At 39.0% G+C, this 18833-nt stretch overlaps 1 protein-coding gene and 1 non-coding gene across 2 annotated transcripts in view; one reads left to right on the top strand and one right to left on the bottom strand.

Moving 5' to 3' along the window:
- Positions 1-2178: 2178 nt before the first annotated feature.
- Positions 2179-2285, bottom strand: LOC140211768 (U6 spliceosomal RNA). The gene has a single exon (XR_011889581.1). It is a non-coding gene; the product is annotated as a U6 spliceosomal RNA (small nuclear RNA).
- Positions 2286-2931: 646 nt separating this feature from the next.
- The window catches only part of sptlc1 (serine palmitoyltransferase, long chain base subunit 1), a 41542-nt gene continuing 25640 nt past the window's right edge, over positions 2932-18833 (top strand). The window contains exons 1-5 of the mRNA XM_072281706.1: positions 2932-3002; positions 6778-6885; positions 6974-7068; positions 7764-7857; positions 8182-8254. Of these exons, the coding sequence (XP_072137807.1) occupies positions 2949-3002; positions 6778-6885; positions 6974-7068; positions 7764-7857; positions 8182-8254 (424 nt within the window). The 5' untranslated portion in view covers positions 2932-2948. The remainder of the gene's footprint in view (positions 3003-6777; positions 6886-6973; positions 7069-7763; positions 7858-8181; positions 8255-18833) is intronic.

The raw sequence follows: 18833 nt of genomic DNA, 5'->3' as shown, positions 1-18833 counted from the left end.
GATAGGTACATGGATGGGAGAGGTCTGGAGGGTTATGGATTGGATGCAGGTCAATGGGACTAGCGTAATAATGTTTCCGCAAAGACTAGAAGGGTCGAATGGCCTGTTTTCTGTGCTGTAGTGTTCTATGGTTCTATGAAAGTCATTGCCAACAGAAGCAAAAATGAATTGGTTCACTCTGAGCTGATTGATTTATCCAAGCTGCTGTTAAGTAATATGACATAAAGCAAGTTAATATGCAGGCATCACATGTAATAAGGATTTTCAGCTACTGTCGGGAGTGGTATAATCTTTTGAAATGTTTCAAAGGCAAGGTGAGTCATGGAACCCATCTCAAGCGGTTTATGTGTCAGGATAGCAGCATTCTAACAAGAAATGAAAATAAATTGAATTCTGCATAATCCCCAGATACAGAGATCACAGGAAACTGATTCCACCAGGCTGTAAATATAATATATTGCAACTATTTTCACTCAAGTTGTCAATTTCTATCATCACATTGTCTTCTTCAAAGGTGCCAGCTATTGTTAGTCGGTGAGCTTTAAGCTGAACTGTGGAAAAGCCATTAAATCTGTCATTTGTCAACCAGTTCTGAGGCTGTGTCAGAATAAGGCTTTTCCAGGTAGAGAAGCAGCTGGCAATAAGCAGAGATAGTTAGACTTCACCTTTTCACACAGTTGTACCTTCATATACAGTACAAACTAAAACACAGAAAACTTCTATTCAGAAATCCTGGATCTATAACAGCATCAATGCAAATCCTGGCCTTTTCACCTAATTTTTACTACTGTATTCTCCATTGCAGCCAAATCTTGCCATTTGGAATCTTCACCATACCTATGAGATGTAGCCTGTTTTTCACCCTCTCTGAGATGTAGACTGTGGACAAGAACCCCAGAGAACATGTATATGCATTGAAAAGATAGAAAAATTGACATAACTTCAGTTTTATCTTTAATATATACTTTTAGTACTAATTAGAAGCATGTTTCCATATTTTGGAAAGAAGAACATATAATCCATAGGCAAATTCTGGAAACCTCCCCCTTATTTGAGTTTCTATGCGTGACAAACGGTGCTGGTCTGGTTTTACAAAAAAGGAGCCAATCGTTCCATTCCATTACCTAGAGAAATGCTGATTAAGTTATACCTGGATATCAATATACAACTAATATATCTATAGAGATTAGGGCATGTGATCAGGAAAGAGGAGTTAGAATGCACGGTAGTTATGGGAAAAATTGAAGGGAAGAAAGCAAGAAGAAGACAAAGACAAATGATGATGGAGACAGCAACTAGAGAACTGGAAATGAATACCAATGAATTGATCCACTTGACCCGAAACAGGAGTGTGTGGGCCATGGCAGTCAAAGCTCAAACTGGGCAGGGGTGGATCGATCATGCTTTGGGCTTGTGTTGCAGCCAGTGGCACGGGGAACATTTCACTGGTAGAGGGAAGAATGAATTCAATTACATACCAGCAAATTCTGGAAGCAAACATCACACCGTCTGTAAAAAAGCTAAAGCTGAAAAGAGGATGGCTTCTACAACAGGATAATGATCCTAAACACACCTTAAAATCCACAATGGACTACCTCAAGAGGCACAAGCTGAAGGTTTTGCCATGGCCCTCACAGTCCCCGGATCTAAACATCATCGAAAATCTGTGGATAGACCTCAGAAGAGCAGTGCATGCAAGATGGCCCAAGAATCTCACACAACTAGAAGCCTTTGCAAGGAAGAAGGAGCAAAAATCCCCCAAACAAGAATTGAAAGACTCTTAGCTGGCTACAGAAAGCGTTTACAAGCTGTGATACTTGCCAAAGGGGGTTTTACTAGGTACTGACCATGTAGGGTGCCCAAACTTTTGCTTCAGGCTCTTTTCCTTTTTTGTTATTTTGAAACTGTAAAAGATGGAAATAAAAAAATCTTGCTTCAAATATCAAAGGAATGTGTCATCTATAACTTTATGCCTTTTGGACATCAGGTCATCTTTTACTTGCTTAGCTATTCACAGTAACAGAAATTTTGACCGGGGTGCCCAAATTTTTGCAATATTTTCAATATTCACAACTCAGTATTATAATATAAGTGGAGAAGCCTGTAGTGGTAATAAAAATATAAAACCTTATTATATAATAAAAAGTTGTAATATCATTCAACTGGTATTTTATCATGCAAAATATGGAACGCTTCACGAATTTGCGTGTCATCCTTGCGCAGGGGCCATGCTAATCTTCTCTGTATCGTTCCAATTTTAGTATATGTGCTGCCGAAGCGAGCACAACAATAATCACTAACCAAAGGCTATATAAAGTACCAGAAACTGGATTATTTTACATTTGTAGTGATTTATAATTTTTTTGTGCACATTCTTTCTTAAGTTTGTATGTAACAAATATATAGCTCACCTATGCTACTAATATTTTTGAATCTTAATCTTTCAAAGGTAATTAAAATGCAACCAAATTTACAAAATATGCAAATGAGGAGCTCCGTGGTTGACCAATAGTAATCTGATTCCTCAAAGTAATATTAGAAAATTGTAAGTCATGGATGCTGGCACAACCAGTCTCTGAAAAATGCATGTCCCACATTTTTAGTGTAGAAAAATGCAACACTTTCATGAGGACTCAAAGTGAGAATAATTTAAAAATTTAAAGGAGCTGCGATTAGTCAAAGGAGGCATCGATCTCAAATCAAGTCAATTAATTTACTGAGTCAACCTCTGCCTTGTGAACATTTGCAGTACTTTTGTGTTGCAGATAACCTCACAATGACAGAAATTTTCCCGATGTTTGTCTTTTCAAAGAATTTCTCCGTGTGATATAAATTGATCAAACAGTGACCATATCAAAGGTGCCGGTGGATTGTCACAAGTTTGAAATACGCATGCGTGCACATAGCCACCATCTTTAATGCTGGCAATTTGTCATCCAGGCAGCAAGATGGCGACGGGGCAACAGTGGGTGTTGGTAGAAATGGTCCAGGCTTTTTATGAGGTAAGACAAAACTAATCACAGGAAACAACTTCATTTCGGAAAACAGCGCTTAATTCCCTAAAGGCACGTTGCAGATAACAAGTAACTCTGGTCTCACCAGGAAGTGACTAGCTGTTGAATGTTGTGCTGAGGGCAGGTGCTACACTAATGAGATCCTCCACTGAAAGTAAGAAGTGGGTTTGACAGAACGCAGAACCATCCAATTCAGCTGCAGATTTTTTTTTCGCAGACTTTACCGTGAACAGCGTGATTGTAGGTTCTGCAGGCCAATTGGGAAAGAACGAGGGCGGTTATTGTACCGGTCTGTGATGTCGTAATCCAGTAGTTAATAACCCAGAATGTTTATGTGGGTGGGCGTAGAAACCGGGGGCCTTGTGTGGAAATGCTGAAAAAAGTGTACTCCATACATGTGCCCTTTCATGATTAAGTTTTGATTACTTGAGCGTTTTGGAATTATGATTAGGAGGACGTGGCGTATATACGAAGATTTGAATGTATAACAAAGATGAAGAAGAAACGCAAACACGCAGAAATTAGGGTGGCAGAACCAAAAGAGAACTTTGGTCTTTGGGTGAGATTAGCTTGATGTGGCCCAAACGAGATTCATTTCATTTTATTTGGAGATTAAACATGTGGATTATGTTCTGGAGACATGACACGAATCTTCAGAGAAAGGAGGCAAAATCCACTTAGTTAAACCTTCATCCTGCATAAAGCAAGCAGTGTGAAGACCCTGGGTATGCAAACACCAATTATTGCTGTGGGCTGGTTTCATTTCAAAATTCACATTTATTCATAAAAATTCATACAAATACAAAAACAGTGCTTGTGCTCTTTACATTCATTGTATTGTTCAGAAGTTACATTTTACAGGTTTCCCCCCGCCATCTGAAGGTAGAGCGTTCCTATGAAACGGTTCGTAAGCCGGAATGCCATAAAGCGAAGAAGCAATTACCATTTATTTTTATGGGAAAAATTTGTGTGCATTCGCAGACCCAAAATAAACCTACCAAATCATGCCAATAACACATAAAAACCTAAAATAACAGTAACATATAGTAAAAGCAGGAATGATATGATAAATACACAGCCTATATAAAATAGAAATACTTCTCTACCATCATTGCCGCACTGTTCTCCGTAACAAAAATCTCACGCAAGCGCTCCTGGCAGAAACACTCTCTCCAGTAACCTTTAAGCTATGAAGCTGCCAAATCATACCAAATAACACATAGAAATACACTGTCTATATAAAGTAGAAATAATGTATGTACGGTGTAGTATCACTTACCAGAATTGGGAAGACAGCGCCAAGCACACTGATGATGGTGTGTTAGGCTGAGTCGTCGAAGGTTGGGGCAGTGCAGTGGTCCCCTCCCTCTGGGCAGCGAACCAATGCCGATCTGTGAAGCATGCAGGAGTCCAGCGGTAGCTGGGACGCACCCAGCACATCTTTAAGAAAAAAGTGGAAATAAACAAGCTAATTAATGTTGGCCTAGATCAGAGGTGACGCAATCGGCAATCGCCTCTGATCTGGGCCGACATTTACGTGCCGGGTGGCAGCTAATTAATTAGCTTGTTTATTTCAGCTTTTTTTTCTTAAAGGTGTGCTGGGTGCGTCCCGGCTACTGCTGTATTCTCCGCAGCCCGGGGGTTGGGGTGGTTTGTTTCCATCAGGGCAGGCAGGATACCTTCTTCGCTGTCTGCCTGCCTGGATGTCGAAGGTCGAGGTTCTTTGTCTGATGTAGAAGGCTTGCTTGACTGCTTAGCCTCATGCATTTTTGTATCATATAGTTCTTTGTAAGGACTCAAACCATCTTGCAAATATGCCCTAAACCAACGTACCCTTTCAAAATTAAAGTCGTACTTTATCATTGCCGCGAAAATCTCATGCAGTTGCTTCACGTTCAGTTCCTGGACGACTTCACTTTCGGTCCGTTCGCTACTGCATTTGGTTTTGTTTGGTATCCTTTCCTCTTCCAGTTGCATCAGCCCTTCATCTATCAGTTCTTGGTCATGGGACACCAAAACCTCTTCAACATCATCTTCGTCAACTTCCATAAGCCAAACTCACTTTGTCCTTACTTCATTCACCACGATCGAAACGCTTAATTATGTCTAGTTTTATGCTAAGTGTAACACCCTTACGAGCTCCTTTAGGCTTTTCCGATACCTTAAAACTCGTCTTGCAAACGGCTGCTCACAGGCACGTGTTTAAGCAATGCCGGCTATAATGCAGTTCCGAATCCGGGGGAGGAGCGGCTGCTCAGGACGTGCGCTGATATTTTTGCGCACTGCCTTTTTTCACACACTGCCTTTTTTCGTAACAGTGAAAACACCTTCTGTTAGCGAAAACAGGTAACTAATGTAGGTCTTTCGTAACAGTGAGGTTTCGTAAATCGAACGTTTGAAAAGCGGGGGACACCTGTATCAGTTCTGTACATTGGTAGTGTTTGCACATATAGTGTAATTTATACCAACATCATGTGGCTTCCTGGGATGATACTAACTTAAAGTATTTGAGCAGCCTCTACACTAGACTTACCCTGCAAAGTCGGCGTAGCATAATGGTCTTTGCAATCTTCCACAATGCTTTTGTGATGGCTCCAATGCATCCCTCAGCATGCTGTCTTGTAGTATGAAATGTGCCAGTAGCCAGTATTCCCCTATGGACATCGCTTGTACTGGAAGACCAACAGATTTAGGCTCAGCTCAGTGTACAACAGAGTAAATGTTGCAGAGCCTGGAGCAGGCTATGGCCTCAGTTCACTGTACAGCGGAGTAACGTTGTGGACCTTGGAGCCACAGCCTCGTTTCAGTGTACAGTGGAGTAAACGTTGCGGAGCCTGGAGCAGGCTATGGCCTCGTTTCAGTGTACAGTGGAGTAAACGTTGTGGAGCTTGGAGCAGACTATGGCCTCGTTTCAGTGTACAGTGGAGTAAACGTTGTGGAGCTTGGAGCAGACTATGGCCTCGTTTCAGTGTACAGTGGAGTAAACGTTGTGGAGCTTGGAGCAGACTATGGCCTCGTTTCAGTGTACAGCGGAGTAAACGTTGCGGAGCCTGGAGCCTCAGCTCAGTGTACAACAGAGTAAATATTGTGGACCCTGGAGCCACAGCCTCGTTTCAGTGTACAGTGGAGTAAACGTTGCGGAGCCTGGAGCAGACTATGGCCTCAGCCTCCGTGCAGCAAAGAGCGGAGTAAACGTTGTGGAGCAGCGAACAGAACCAGTCCAACCCTTGCCTCTGGTCCCGACGTCCTGCCTTTTCAATCCATCTGGCCCGGTGTTTAAATCGTCCAAACATCCTGCCCTATTCCCAACCCATGATTCTACTGTGGTCAAAACCATCCACAGAAGATGATTCCAAAGACTCAAATCATCTGGGTAAAGAAGCTACTGTCCATCTCAATCCTCCATGGCTGGCCCTGTTATACTGAGACAATGCCAAAAGGGGAAACATACTCATAGCATCTACCCTGTCAGGCCTCTTCAGGATCTTATACTGTCTTCTGCTAAACTCCAGAGAAAACTTTCTAAGGCAGTTAATCTTGAATCTTAAATTTTGTGTGGATTACAATGATGGACTGAGGTACTGCTGCCTTTGCGATATAGAACATTAAACATATACTGATCAATAAGGTGTTTAGTAACCTTTACTTTGTTACAGCAGAACATGTTGCCCTAACAATGAGTAACAACACATCCAATTAATGTTTCCAGCATCTGCAGATTTTCCTGTGTTTGCAACTTATACATGTTTTATTTTGTCCTTAGGCTCCAGCATACCATCTGATTCTAGAAGGAATTCTTATTTTGTGGATAGTGAGACTGCTTTTCTCCAAAACCTACAAACTTCAGGAACGTTCTGACCTTACAGAAAAGGTAATCAAGCAGAATTTTTAAAACAGAATTTATTTTCTAGGCAACACATTGCCTTACAGTTGTTCTACATTGTTGTTTTTGCCATCAGGAAAAAGAAGAGCTTATTGAGGAATGGCAGCCAGAACCACTTGTCCCACCAATATCAAAAGACCACCCTGCTTTTAACAATAATATTGTCACAGGGTAGGTAAGATAATGAATGCCTGAAAATCCTCTGTCCTCTAAATTTTGTTTCTAACTCTTAATTGACATGGATTAGTGGTAACTACATTTTTCAAAATATGTATTCAAACATTCTATATTATAAAGCAACTATCCTTAACGGTTTACTTTCTAAGAGGTGTTATGTCGTGTTCTGAGCCAAAAGAACTGGGAAAATCCCAAGAATGAATCTTGTCTATACTATTTTCATTGATCCTTGTGAGACCCATTTTAAAAGCAGCATCATCTCCTGGGCTCTGGAATTCTCTAGCTCAATTAATATACTTACCTAGTGACCTAGAATGACCTGATGTTTTGCTATATTTGCAGTAAAGAATGAGGCAAAGCGCAAATTCTTGTACTTTCAGAGTTGGTCTGAGACTTAATTATTACCTTCCGGAAGTGGGAAAGGAAGAAAATTGCAACACTGAACAAGAAAATTCATCATCAGTTCATGAGTTGGTGGAATCAGTACATTTGATTGTAGTGCAAGAGTTTTGCTCTAATGTTATTGGGTTGGTACTGCTGATCATAAATTGCTTCTTCTTTAGTTTAACATTTTATGTTAAAACTCTTTATAACCATACATGTAATTAAAGGGATATACTGTTTTTTTTTGTCTGGAGCTTTGTACAACTTCAGTGACATTTGCTGATTTTATCTTTTATTACTTTCAGCCCTCCAACTCACAACATAGTGGTTAATGGTAAAAAATGTATAAACTTTGCATCTTTTAATTTTCTTGGATTGCTAGACAATGAAAAAGTCAAGGTGAGTATTTTTTTTGATGCATTTGTCTAAGCAATATGTTTCTGTGTTATGTATGGTCTTAAACAGATTGAAAGTGGTAATTGACAAATAACTAAAAAGGACTCCATTGTAGTGGAACTGGTGGATAGGATATTTCTTTTTAGGGGTTATGTCATTTTTGGAATGAACAAAGATTCAAAAATAGTAGGTGTGGTGTATATATTTCCAATTAGAGTTTCTTGGCAATACTGTTCTTTAGCTTATAAATTGAATCATAGAATTTACTTCTGTTCAAATTAAAACTTGATTCAGTACTTTTAAAAGTACATCTTTGTTCGTGTGTAGAATGCGGCTTTAGCTTCATTGAAGAAATATGGTGTTGGTACATGTGGACCACGAGGATTTTATGGAACTTTTGGTAAGTTAAAAGTTTTTCAAACTAACCAAGTTGCTTTTCTTGGATTCTGATGTATTTAATTGAAAGTTCCTTCAGAAGTCAGGAAAGTGGCACAAAACTTGTTTCATGATCGATTTATTAAATGTCAACAGAACAAAGAAAGCTAAAAATGCTCAGTAACAGAAGCAAAAGTAAGATGGCACCCAGCATGGAGCAGCTTTTTTTTGTGTATACTACATAGATAAATATTCCATTCAAATTTGCAGATTGGAGTCAGCCAATCAGAAAGCTCCTATTCACATAATGCAATACCAAGAAAAGTTTCCAGAATCATACCAATGTAGCTACTAAGGGACGTACTGAACAACTACATACTGTATACCTACTGACCACTAGGAAGCATACTAAGCAGTTACTTATATTAAAACTACTTAAAATACAAGCAGACAATTAATTGTTCAACTGCACAGAAAATAACAACTAAGATTTGGATCCAACAATCGCCCCTTTGATTCTAAAATGACTCTTTGAATCATTACATCTGGAAATTCAGAGGCAGAAAAACTTGTATCTATGTTAAGTGTAAAATAATCAAAAATGACTTAAATTATGAAATATCAAACTATTTTTTGAAGTTTTGAATTTGAACTTTTTTAATAATGTCCCTTATACAAGTAAAAACAGATGTGAACTATGATAAAGCACAGTGTGAATATTAGTACTCATAGTAAGTGAGGAAACATTGGCAAAAATTTAACTACTAAAATTAGAAAAAACTTCATCAAGACCAGTAGTTGTCGACTTGCTTGAAGTCTTCTGGCTGATTAGTAACTTACTCACTGTAGCTCAGCAGTGTAGGCAGTGGGTCAAGAGGTTACTAGCATGTTAACCACTGTGCTTGTTATCCTCGTTAGGTACAGCATTAGCTTGTTTGCAGTGGCTGGGGTGTATCCACTTACTTTCACTGCTGAGTTGGTAATTAACAGCACTTCATAGGAACCTTCCCATCATGCTCCCATTAATTCTTATTGCGGTTTTTCAACTAGGACCCACTCACCAGGATCAAGGTGTGTCTTTCTCCTGTTAGATCACTCCAAGCAGCAGAAACCTGTAGAGAAGCAGATTGGACTGCTTTGGTTAATTTTGTACCATAGTTAACTAAACTGTTTGGCATAGCACGTCGCTTAGAGTACAGGTGACCCGGGTTCAATTCTCTCCACTGCCTGCAAGGAGTTTGTACATTCTCCCTGTGACCACGTGGGTTTAATCTGAGTGATCCAGTTTCCACCCACAGTCCAAAGACTGGTAGGTCAATTGGTCATTGTAAATTATCCTGTTATTGGGGGTGGGGGGAATGTTGACTCAGACCTTGAGAGGCCTGTGTCGGGCATTTTCATGTCTTACAAGGCACATATTGGAAGTCTGTGTGGGGTGCTAGTCCTCGCACAGACACTCGAGCAATGTGTGGTTAAGTGCCTTGCTCAAGGACACAAAAACGCCACCTCAGCTGATGCTCGAACTGGCGACCTTCAGATCGCTAGACGAACGCCTTAACCACTTGGCCACGTGCCTATTAGGCTAGGATTAAGTTGGGATTGCTGGGCAGCATGGCTTGAAGGGCCAGAAGGACTTATTCCATGCTGTACCTCAATACTTTTTAAATAAGCCTTTCTGAGATCAAGGGCTTCCGGCAGTGATATAGAATGCCGTTACCATTTCAAATGGACTTAGTTTAGTTTTCTTGTTTGGGGTTGCTCTGTTGTTACACAAGACCATAGGAATAGCCATAGGCCATGGAATTCCTTCCTCATGATACTTAGTCATTGTTTGATGGCTCCATTCATTTGTTGGACTTGCTTTGATGACCCTGTGTGATGTAGACAATGAAAATTCCATTCAATGTTCAGTCGACACAATTCTGGACAACCCCTACCTTGGAAGTTGGTCCTTGAGCAGAGTTTTTTTGCCATGTATGTGGGTGTGGCTTTTCTTGCTGGAATAGCTTTCACCCATCTTGAAAACTTTTCCACTATTACCAGTTTGTTTGAACACCCTTGACACTTGGGTGAAGAAATGTAGTCTACTTGTAAATGTAAAAAAAATCAACTAGGCTGGGCAAGAGTACTTAAGTTTTTTCTGCTGCTCCAGGATTCATTTTCTGATATGTCATGCATCTTTCAAACATTTGTCAAGCTTGTGCCCTGAACACAATTATACCTTCAATTTTAATCAAAAATCTCCAAACCTGGGCCTTTATACCTCCCTCTGGCACTGGATCCTTGACTTCCTTACCAGGAGATCACAGTCAATGCAGATTGGAAATAAAATCACCTCCTCACTGACAATCAACACTGGTGCACTTCAAGCATGTGTGCTTAGCCCATTGTTCTACTCTCTCTACACCCATGACTGTGTGGCTAGGCATACTTTAAACACCATTTATAAATTTTCTGACGATACGACTGTTGTTGGCAGAACTTAAGATGTTGATAAGGAGCTGTACCGGAACGAGTTAGATCAGCTGGTCGAGTGATGTCACAACAACAACCTTGCACTCATCAGTAAAACCAAGGAATTGATTGCAGACTTCAGGAAGGGCAAGTCAAGGAAACACAGACCTGTCTTCATTGAGGGATCAAAAGTGGAAAGAAAGGCTGAGGAGTTTCAAGTTCCTGCGTGACAGAATCTTTGAGGATATATCCTGGGCCTAAAATATCAGTGCAATTACAAACAAGGCTTCACAGTGGCTGCATTTCATTAGGAGTTTAAGGAGAATTGGTATGTCACCAAAGACACTTGCAAATTTCTACAGATGTATGGGGAAGAGCATTCTTGCTGGTTGTATCACCATCTGCTAGGAGCCACTGCACAGGATCGAAATAAGCTACTGAAAGGTGTAATCTCCGCCAGCTCCATCATGGGCATTGACCTCCCCAGCACCAAGGATGTCTTTAAAAGGCGATGCATCAAGAAGGTGAAATCCATCATTAAGGACCCCCATCATAAGGACATGCCCTCTTCTTGTTACCATCAAGAAGGTGATACAGGAGCCTGAAGACACACACTCAATGTACCAGGAATGACTTCTTCCTCTCTACCATCAGATTTGTGAATGGACAATGAACCATGAATACTTCAATATTTTTTCCCCTCTTTTTGAACTACTCATTTAATTTAGTTTTGTATGCATCTTAACTGTAATTTATAGTTTTTATTGCTATGTATTACAATGTATTGTTGCAGCAAAACAACAAATTTCACATCATATGCCAGTGATTTTAAACCTGATTCTGAACTTCAGATTCCACCACCATTGAGAGAATCTGTTGATTATCTTTTGACCTCCACTGTGTCCTAGGGAGTGTATTTGTGCCAGATAAGGAAGCAATATAATTGGAGCTACTCATCTTTTCTACTAGTATATTTCATACAAACTTTTTCATTGATTTTATCTTATTTTGTTTTTATATGTTTAATGTATAATCTTCAACATATACTATCATTGATAATGATATTAGGGTGGACTTCCGGGTCATCAAGGGAATGGCGGCGTAAGGAAAAAGTCTCTCGACAAAAAAGGAGGTAAACTGCCCCAAAATCGAATTTAGACAAATACTTAATATTGCATAACTATATTAATAAAAGGGGCAAGGATGATGTCTAAGAACAAGATTAAAAAGTCCGCTCCAAAGGCTGATAAACATAAAGAGACGCGGCAAGGCGACGGGCCTAGCTCCCCCATGGCAAGCCAGGATGGAGATAATGAGGGGGAATCGGTGACTCTGTCCTTGATTCTCGGAGAGATTCACGAGTTCCGACAAGGTAACAGCAAACATCTGGAAGATATTAAAGGAGAAATAGTAAAAACTAACTCGCGGATAGATGAAGCCGAAGCGAGGATTGTTGGAATTGAAGAGAAGCTACAAAACGCCGAGGAAGTGATAGCAGAAGTGCTGAAGCTGCAAGACCAGCTCCAGTGGAAACTAATAGATCAAGAAGGAAAAATGTGAGGATTTACAGAGTTCCCGAAGGAACTGATGGTAAACCCGGATTGATGATTCCCTTCATAGAGAAACTGCTTAGAGAGAACCTTGATATACCGGCCGCAAAAGACCTACAGATAGAAAGAGCTCACCGCGCGTTGGCACCACAGCCCCCGGCAGGCGCCCAGCCCAGATCGATTCTGGTCAGATTTCTCAGTTACAGAACGAAGGAAGAGGTGCTTGAAAGGGCATGGCAAAATAAAGGTTTCATGTGGAACAACTGTAAAATCAGTTTAGACCACGACTACGCACCGGGGATTCTTGCCAGACGGAAGGAATATACGGAAACACGGCGAGTCCTGAAGGTAAACAACATCAGATTCCAGACCCTGTATCCAGCTCGGCTGAGAGTCTTTTACGACGAAGGGACAAAAACTTACGCTACGGTGGAGGAGGCAACGTCGGACCTGGTGGACCGGGGACTACTTATTAAAGTTATCACCCAACCGGAGTCGCTACTGGAGAGGATTCGGCAGAAGTCATGGCAGTTAGTGGGGCAAGGACGCTCCACTCGAACCAGAATGTCAAACTACAAGGAAAAGCTGCAAATATTCAGATGCGAATGTACAGAGAATACAGATTAATTAAGAGAAATGACTGAAAAGAGTAAATCGGACTTAAAGGTAAAACGAAAACTGGTAACTGGAAATAAACTAGGCGGAATAACTTGAATGATAGCAATTTGGTCGAGACATAAATAGGAGAAAATTCTCTATGATTATTCAAACTGCTGAGGGCCCTCTAACACGGTGAAGATAGAGGTTACCCCTCTGAACTGAGGCGGGTTGGTGCTCAGGCCTGACTGTGGGAAGTCGGGAAAAATTTTCAAATGTTGCACGTTCAAAAATGTCTAGGGTGTGGTTATATGTCTTGGTTTACTGTTGAGAAGGGATTGTTTACTGTTTGGTTAGAAAAGGAGAGTGTTTTTTTTCTACTAGAGAAAAATGCAAACTGAATTGGTAAAAATAATTTCCTATAATGTTAATGGGGTTTTGAATCCAATTAAAAGAAATAAGATTATGTCTAAATTGAAAAAAGAGAGGGCACAAATAGCTTTCCTCCAGGAAACACATATGAGCCAATCTGAGCATGGAAAATTAAAAAGAATGGGCTTTAAGCGTGTATTTTATTCATCATATAAATTGAGTCACAAAAGAAGGGTAGCAACTTTAATATCAAGTACTCTTAATTATGAACATATTTCAGAGACTTAAGACAAAGAAGGACGGTTTGTAAAAATCACAGGAAGAATAGAAGGTACAGAAATAACATTGCTGAATGTTTATGCTCCTCCAGGTTGTGAATGGTCATTTTATAGACACATTTTTGACCTAATGGTCAGTTCTCAAGGGGTAGTAATTTGTGGAGGAGATTTTAATATTAGATTAAATCCTGTATTAGATTCTTCAAGAATAGTTACTCAGAATAAACCTCTGACTGGGAAAATGAATTCATTGATGGAGGAGTTGGGAATTATAGATGTCTGGAGGGAATTACACCCTACTAGTAAAGATTATACACATTAATCTTTCCCTCATTCAGCCTATTCAAGGATAGACTATTTCTTTATCTTTAATACAGATAGACTCAGGATAAAAAACTGTAATATTTCAACAATTGATCTGTCGGATCATAGCCCAGTCTCTATGTCTCTAATCCTGGAAAGGAAAATGAGGAAAACACTATGGAGGCTAAACTCACATATACTCAATAACCCGAAAGTAATGGAGAGATTAAGGGGAGAAATCAAAGAATATCTAGACCTTAATGACACGGGAGAAACATCACCAGTGATCTTATGGGATACATTGAAAGCTGTACTGAGAGGGAAAATTATTTCCATTACCACTCACATGAAAAAAATCAATGCACAAAAATTAGCAGACCTTCAAGGAAAATTAAAACAACTTCAAGTTGTAGATAGCAACAAAAGTAATTCAAATCGAAAACAGGATTAGGAAATTGCAAAGTGAAATTGACGATATTTATACGTTGTTAACTCAAAGAAATTTTCTTTACCTGAGACAAAAGAATTATGAAGTAGGAGGTAAATCAGCTAGATTATTAGCATATAAATTATGAAAACAACAAGCAGACAGTACAATTCATAAAATAAAGAATCCAAAGACAAAGCTTGTGGAGAGTACAATAGGGAAAATTCAAGAGAGTTTTGAAACATATTATCGCGAGCTGTACTCCCAACCCCGGGCCCCCAATGAGCCCTATATAGACAGTGTATTGAATTTTTTAGATCTACCTAAACTTACAGATTTACAAAATGAAAGTTTATTAGAATCAGTAACTGTCAAAGAACTGAATGTGGCCATCTCTAGGTTAAAGGCTGGAAAGTCCCTGGGTTCTGATGGGTTTACCTCAGAGTGGTACAAGTCCCTGAAGACACAGTTAGCCCCATTACTACTTAACACCTTTAATTGGATCTTGCAGAGAGGAGAAACTCCACCTTCCTGGAGAGAAGCGATTATTTCAGTTATTCCTAAAGAGGGTAAAGATAAACTAGAATGTGGCAATTATTGGCCAATTAGTGTTCTTAATTTAGATTACAAACTATTTACATCTATACTAGCGCGCAGATTGGAAAAGCTTTTACCTGGCCTAATCCACTTAGACCAGACTGGATTTATTCAACAAAGACAACATAAGGAGAACTCTGCACATATTAGAACAGGTTAATAAGAACGAGACAGAGACAATGGTAGTAGGATTGGACGCTGAGAAAGCTTTTGATTCGGTTAGTTGGGCATTCCTATACAGAGTGTCAGGAAGATTCGGCTTTCAAGAAAAGTTTATTAAAGTAATTCAGACTCTATATGACAGCCCTACAGCCCGAATTAAGATAAATGGGGACCTCTCTGACTCCTTCATCTTAGAGAGAGGCACTAGACAGGGATGCCCAATTTCTCCTCTCCTTTTTGCGCTATATATTGAACCGCTTGCCCAACTAATAAGACAGAGCAAAATCGTAAAAGGTATCAAGGTGGCAGGGATTGAACAGAAAGTGGCGTTATTCGCAGATCAAAGTTGCTGGTGAACGCAGCAGGCCAGGCAGCATCTGTAGGAAGAGGTGCAGTCGACGTTTCAGGCCGAGACCGAAGTTGCGTTCACCAGCAACTTTGATGTGTGTTGCTTGAATTTCCAGCATCTGCAGAATTCCTGTTGTTATTCGCAGATGATGTTTTGGTCTATCTGAGTGAACCAGAAAAATCATTTATAGGATTGTTTACACTGTTGGATGACTTTGGGAAAATATCAGGTTATAAAATAAATGTAAAGAAAACGCAGGTTATTTCCCTAAATTATACACCATCCAAAAAATTGCAGGATACATACGATCTTAAGTGGGAAGCTAAATCATTAAAATATTTAGGAATAACCCTGCCGAAGGATCTTTCAACACTGTCACAGTTAAATTATGGGCCATTAATCTCAGAGATAAAAGCAGATATGCATAGATGGAATCTTATCCCCTTTTTAAAGTTTAAATTCAAGGATAAATACTATAAAAATGAATATTCTTCCTCGGTTATTGTATCTTTTCCGTACTTTACCGGTGGAGGTGGATGATAATCAATTCAGGGAATGGGACAAATGGATTTCCCGCTTCATTTGGCAAGGAAGGAAACCTAGAATTCGATATAACACCTTATAGTTAGGGAAGGAAGGAGGAGATATGGTTCTTTCTTGCCTGAGAAATTATTTTTATGCCTCACAGATAACCCCTTTGTTATATTGGTGTAATAGGGAATATAAGGCTAGATGGAAGGAAATAGAATTTGGATTAGTTGACAGTTTTCCTCTACAGGCCTCAATAGCTGACAAAGGATTGATGGCCCAGTTGGAAAAATTTAAAAACAGTTGGATAAATCTCACATTAAAAGTATGCAGAAGGTGGTTAATTCATGTGGAATTAATAACATGTTAAAACTCTTTAGATGGTGTGCATATGATACCGAATTCCTTCCCAACAGAGGAGATAAAAGATTTGAGCTATGGATAAAGAAAGGTCTTACAACCTACCTCTCATTTATAGATAAAAGAGTATTACAAAGTTTCCAAATCCTGCAGGACAAATATGGCCTAGAACATAATGACTTTTTTAGGTACCTTCAAGTACGAAACTATGTTAACCAGAGTTGTAGATATACAGACCTATCAACAAGTAGAATTAGAATTTTTCAAGATTCTGAATTCGGCTTGCAGTTCAATACCTAGTAAATCAGTTTCTCGATTATATGCACTCTCCCATGCTAAGAATGTAAATACACTGTATATTAAAGAGAAGTGGGAGAAGGAAGCAGGGTTGGTACTTTCAGAGGAGGCTTGGGGGAAAATCTGCAGCTTTCAATGGTCCTCGACTAATTCTTTGACTTGGAGAGAACATTGTTGGAAAAACATTATAAGATACTTCAAGACCCCATATCAGGAAAAATATAAAGATACAAACGTGACGTGTTGGAGAAGGTGCAGCTCCAAGGAGGCAAATCATTTTCATATTTTCTGGGATTGCCCTAAACTAAGTCTATATTGGGAAGGTATTCATAGAACATTAGTTAAGGTACTTAGGTCCCAGATACCTCTGAACTTTGAGATGCTCTATTTGGGGCATGTATTGTTTCTTGAACAGAAGGAAGATATAAAGTTGCTGCAGGCCCTCTTAGCGGCAAGTAAGAAATCAATCACTAGAAAGTGGCTAAATCCAATACCACCTACATTAGAAGATTGGCACGAAATTATCTTGGAAATATTTAAAATGGAAAAGTTGACTTACTCCCTGAGAATTCAAAAAGAAAAATTTTATCAAATCTGGAATAAATGGATTGAATATATAACCCCAATGCGAGCAGACTTTAGATGACTCTCCTAGTGATTTATACTGCTCTTCTCATCAACACAGTAATATTGTTAATGTAAGCACCCCTAGTCTAAATGTCTTTTTTTTTTGTTTTCTTTTGGAAAATAGAGAATTAACACAAGTAAAGGGAAAGATTTGGGCAAGGGATAAAAAATGAAAAAATTAAGTAAATAAGTACATAGGGATTGGATAATTATGTCTGCGGGCAGGAGCAAGCATGAACAAATTAGGATATGAACACCTACAATGGTTGTTACATAGGCTTATATACAACATTTTGGACCAGTGGAAATGGTGCAGAAGAGTTATATGGAAACTATTATTTTTCTTAACAACTAATACCATTTCTTAGCCTAATAGATTAGAATTATCTATTTAAGTGTCTAATTTCCTTTTATATCATCTCAATGTGTACTTAAGAATGTATAAATAATTATAGTTTTATACATATAAAAAAATGGAAAAGGTTGTGTGTGTGAAAAAAGTACATGATATTTGTGAATTCCTTATCCAAATAAAAATAAAATTTAAAAAAAAGATAATAATATTATATTACCAACATTAATTTGTTGAGTATCATTTCCCCTGGTGTTTCATATGCGGGACTATCAAATAGTTTTCAATACAAGCTTTATGAAAACACAATAGAACAAATGATCCAAGACCTTTTCAAAGGGATAGTTTTAAAAGAGAATCATAAGGAAACAGAGGAAGATGGAGAAATTTAGGGAGGGGCGTTCTGAATTAAGGGCCTAGACTGCTGAAGTATTGCTTCTAATGATGCAGCAATTTTAAAATCATACAGCAGTTTTGATTTTCACATTTTAAAAGTCATGGATGTTTAGCTTGTCAAAATCAGGAGTACTGAAATCAGAGCTGGAGATGGTTTAATGAAGAGAGAATGAGTGTAAATAATGAAGGCAGCAATGGAGACCCTTAAATGTAGGCATCATAATTTCCAAATCTTTAATTTTTGTTTGCAGTTTTAAACACTGCCAGTTGTCAGAGACAGCAATAATGACATAACTCTAGTAAAACAATGACACAAGAATATGTGCAGTTGTATACAATTTACATGCATTTTAAAAAATACTCAAAGTAACCCATACTGTTGTTCAACATATTTCAGTTTTCCCCTAATAACTACTAAACTTTGGCCTTATTTCCCCTTTCTCCTTGAAATGACAACTCATCATCTCTTAGAATAAATTTTGCTTTGTTTCTAGTGACTATTGATTGTCATTATTCAGGAATCTTTATGCAGTATTTAAGTCCCCAGCTGCTGCTCCAAGTATATAGAAAACAGTATTAGAATTGTACACCTTTTGGTCTACCTACCTACTTACCCCAAGCCCTGTTCATCAAATATAGATTACACCTGAAATGGAACATGGAACAGTACAGCACAATCTGATACTTCAGTCCACAATGTTGTCCTGACCTTTATAGATCTATTTCACAATCAATTTAACCTTCCCTCCTACATATCCCATAACTCTCCCTTTTTCCTGACATCCATGTGTCTATCCAGGAATCTCTTAAATATCCTCATTGTATCAGCCTCTACCTCCAATCCCAGCAGTGTGGTCGTAGCGCCCACAACTTTAAAAAAAACCTCTTTCCTCCACTCACCTTAAATGGATGTCCTCTGGTATTGGCCATTGGCCATGTGCCCTGTAGAAAAGGT

The sequence above is a fragment of the Mobula birostris genome, chromosome 17, assembly GCF_030028105.1.
Source record: "Mobula birostris isolate sMobBir1 chromosome 17, sMobBir1.hap1, whole genome shotgun sequence".
Lineage (NCBI taxonomy): Eukaryota > Metazoa > Chordata > Chondrichthyes > Myliobatiformes > Myliobatidae > Mobula > Mobula birostris.
Note: the sequence above shows the minus strand (reverse complement) of the source record. Positions and strands in the feature narration are given on the sequence as shown.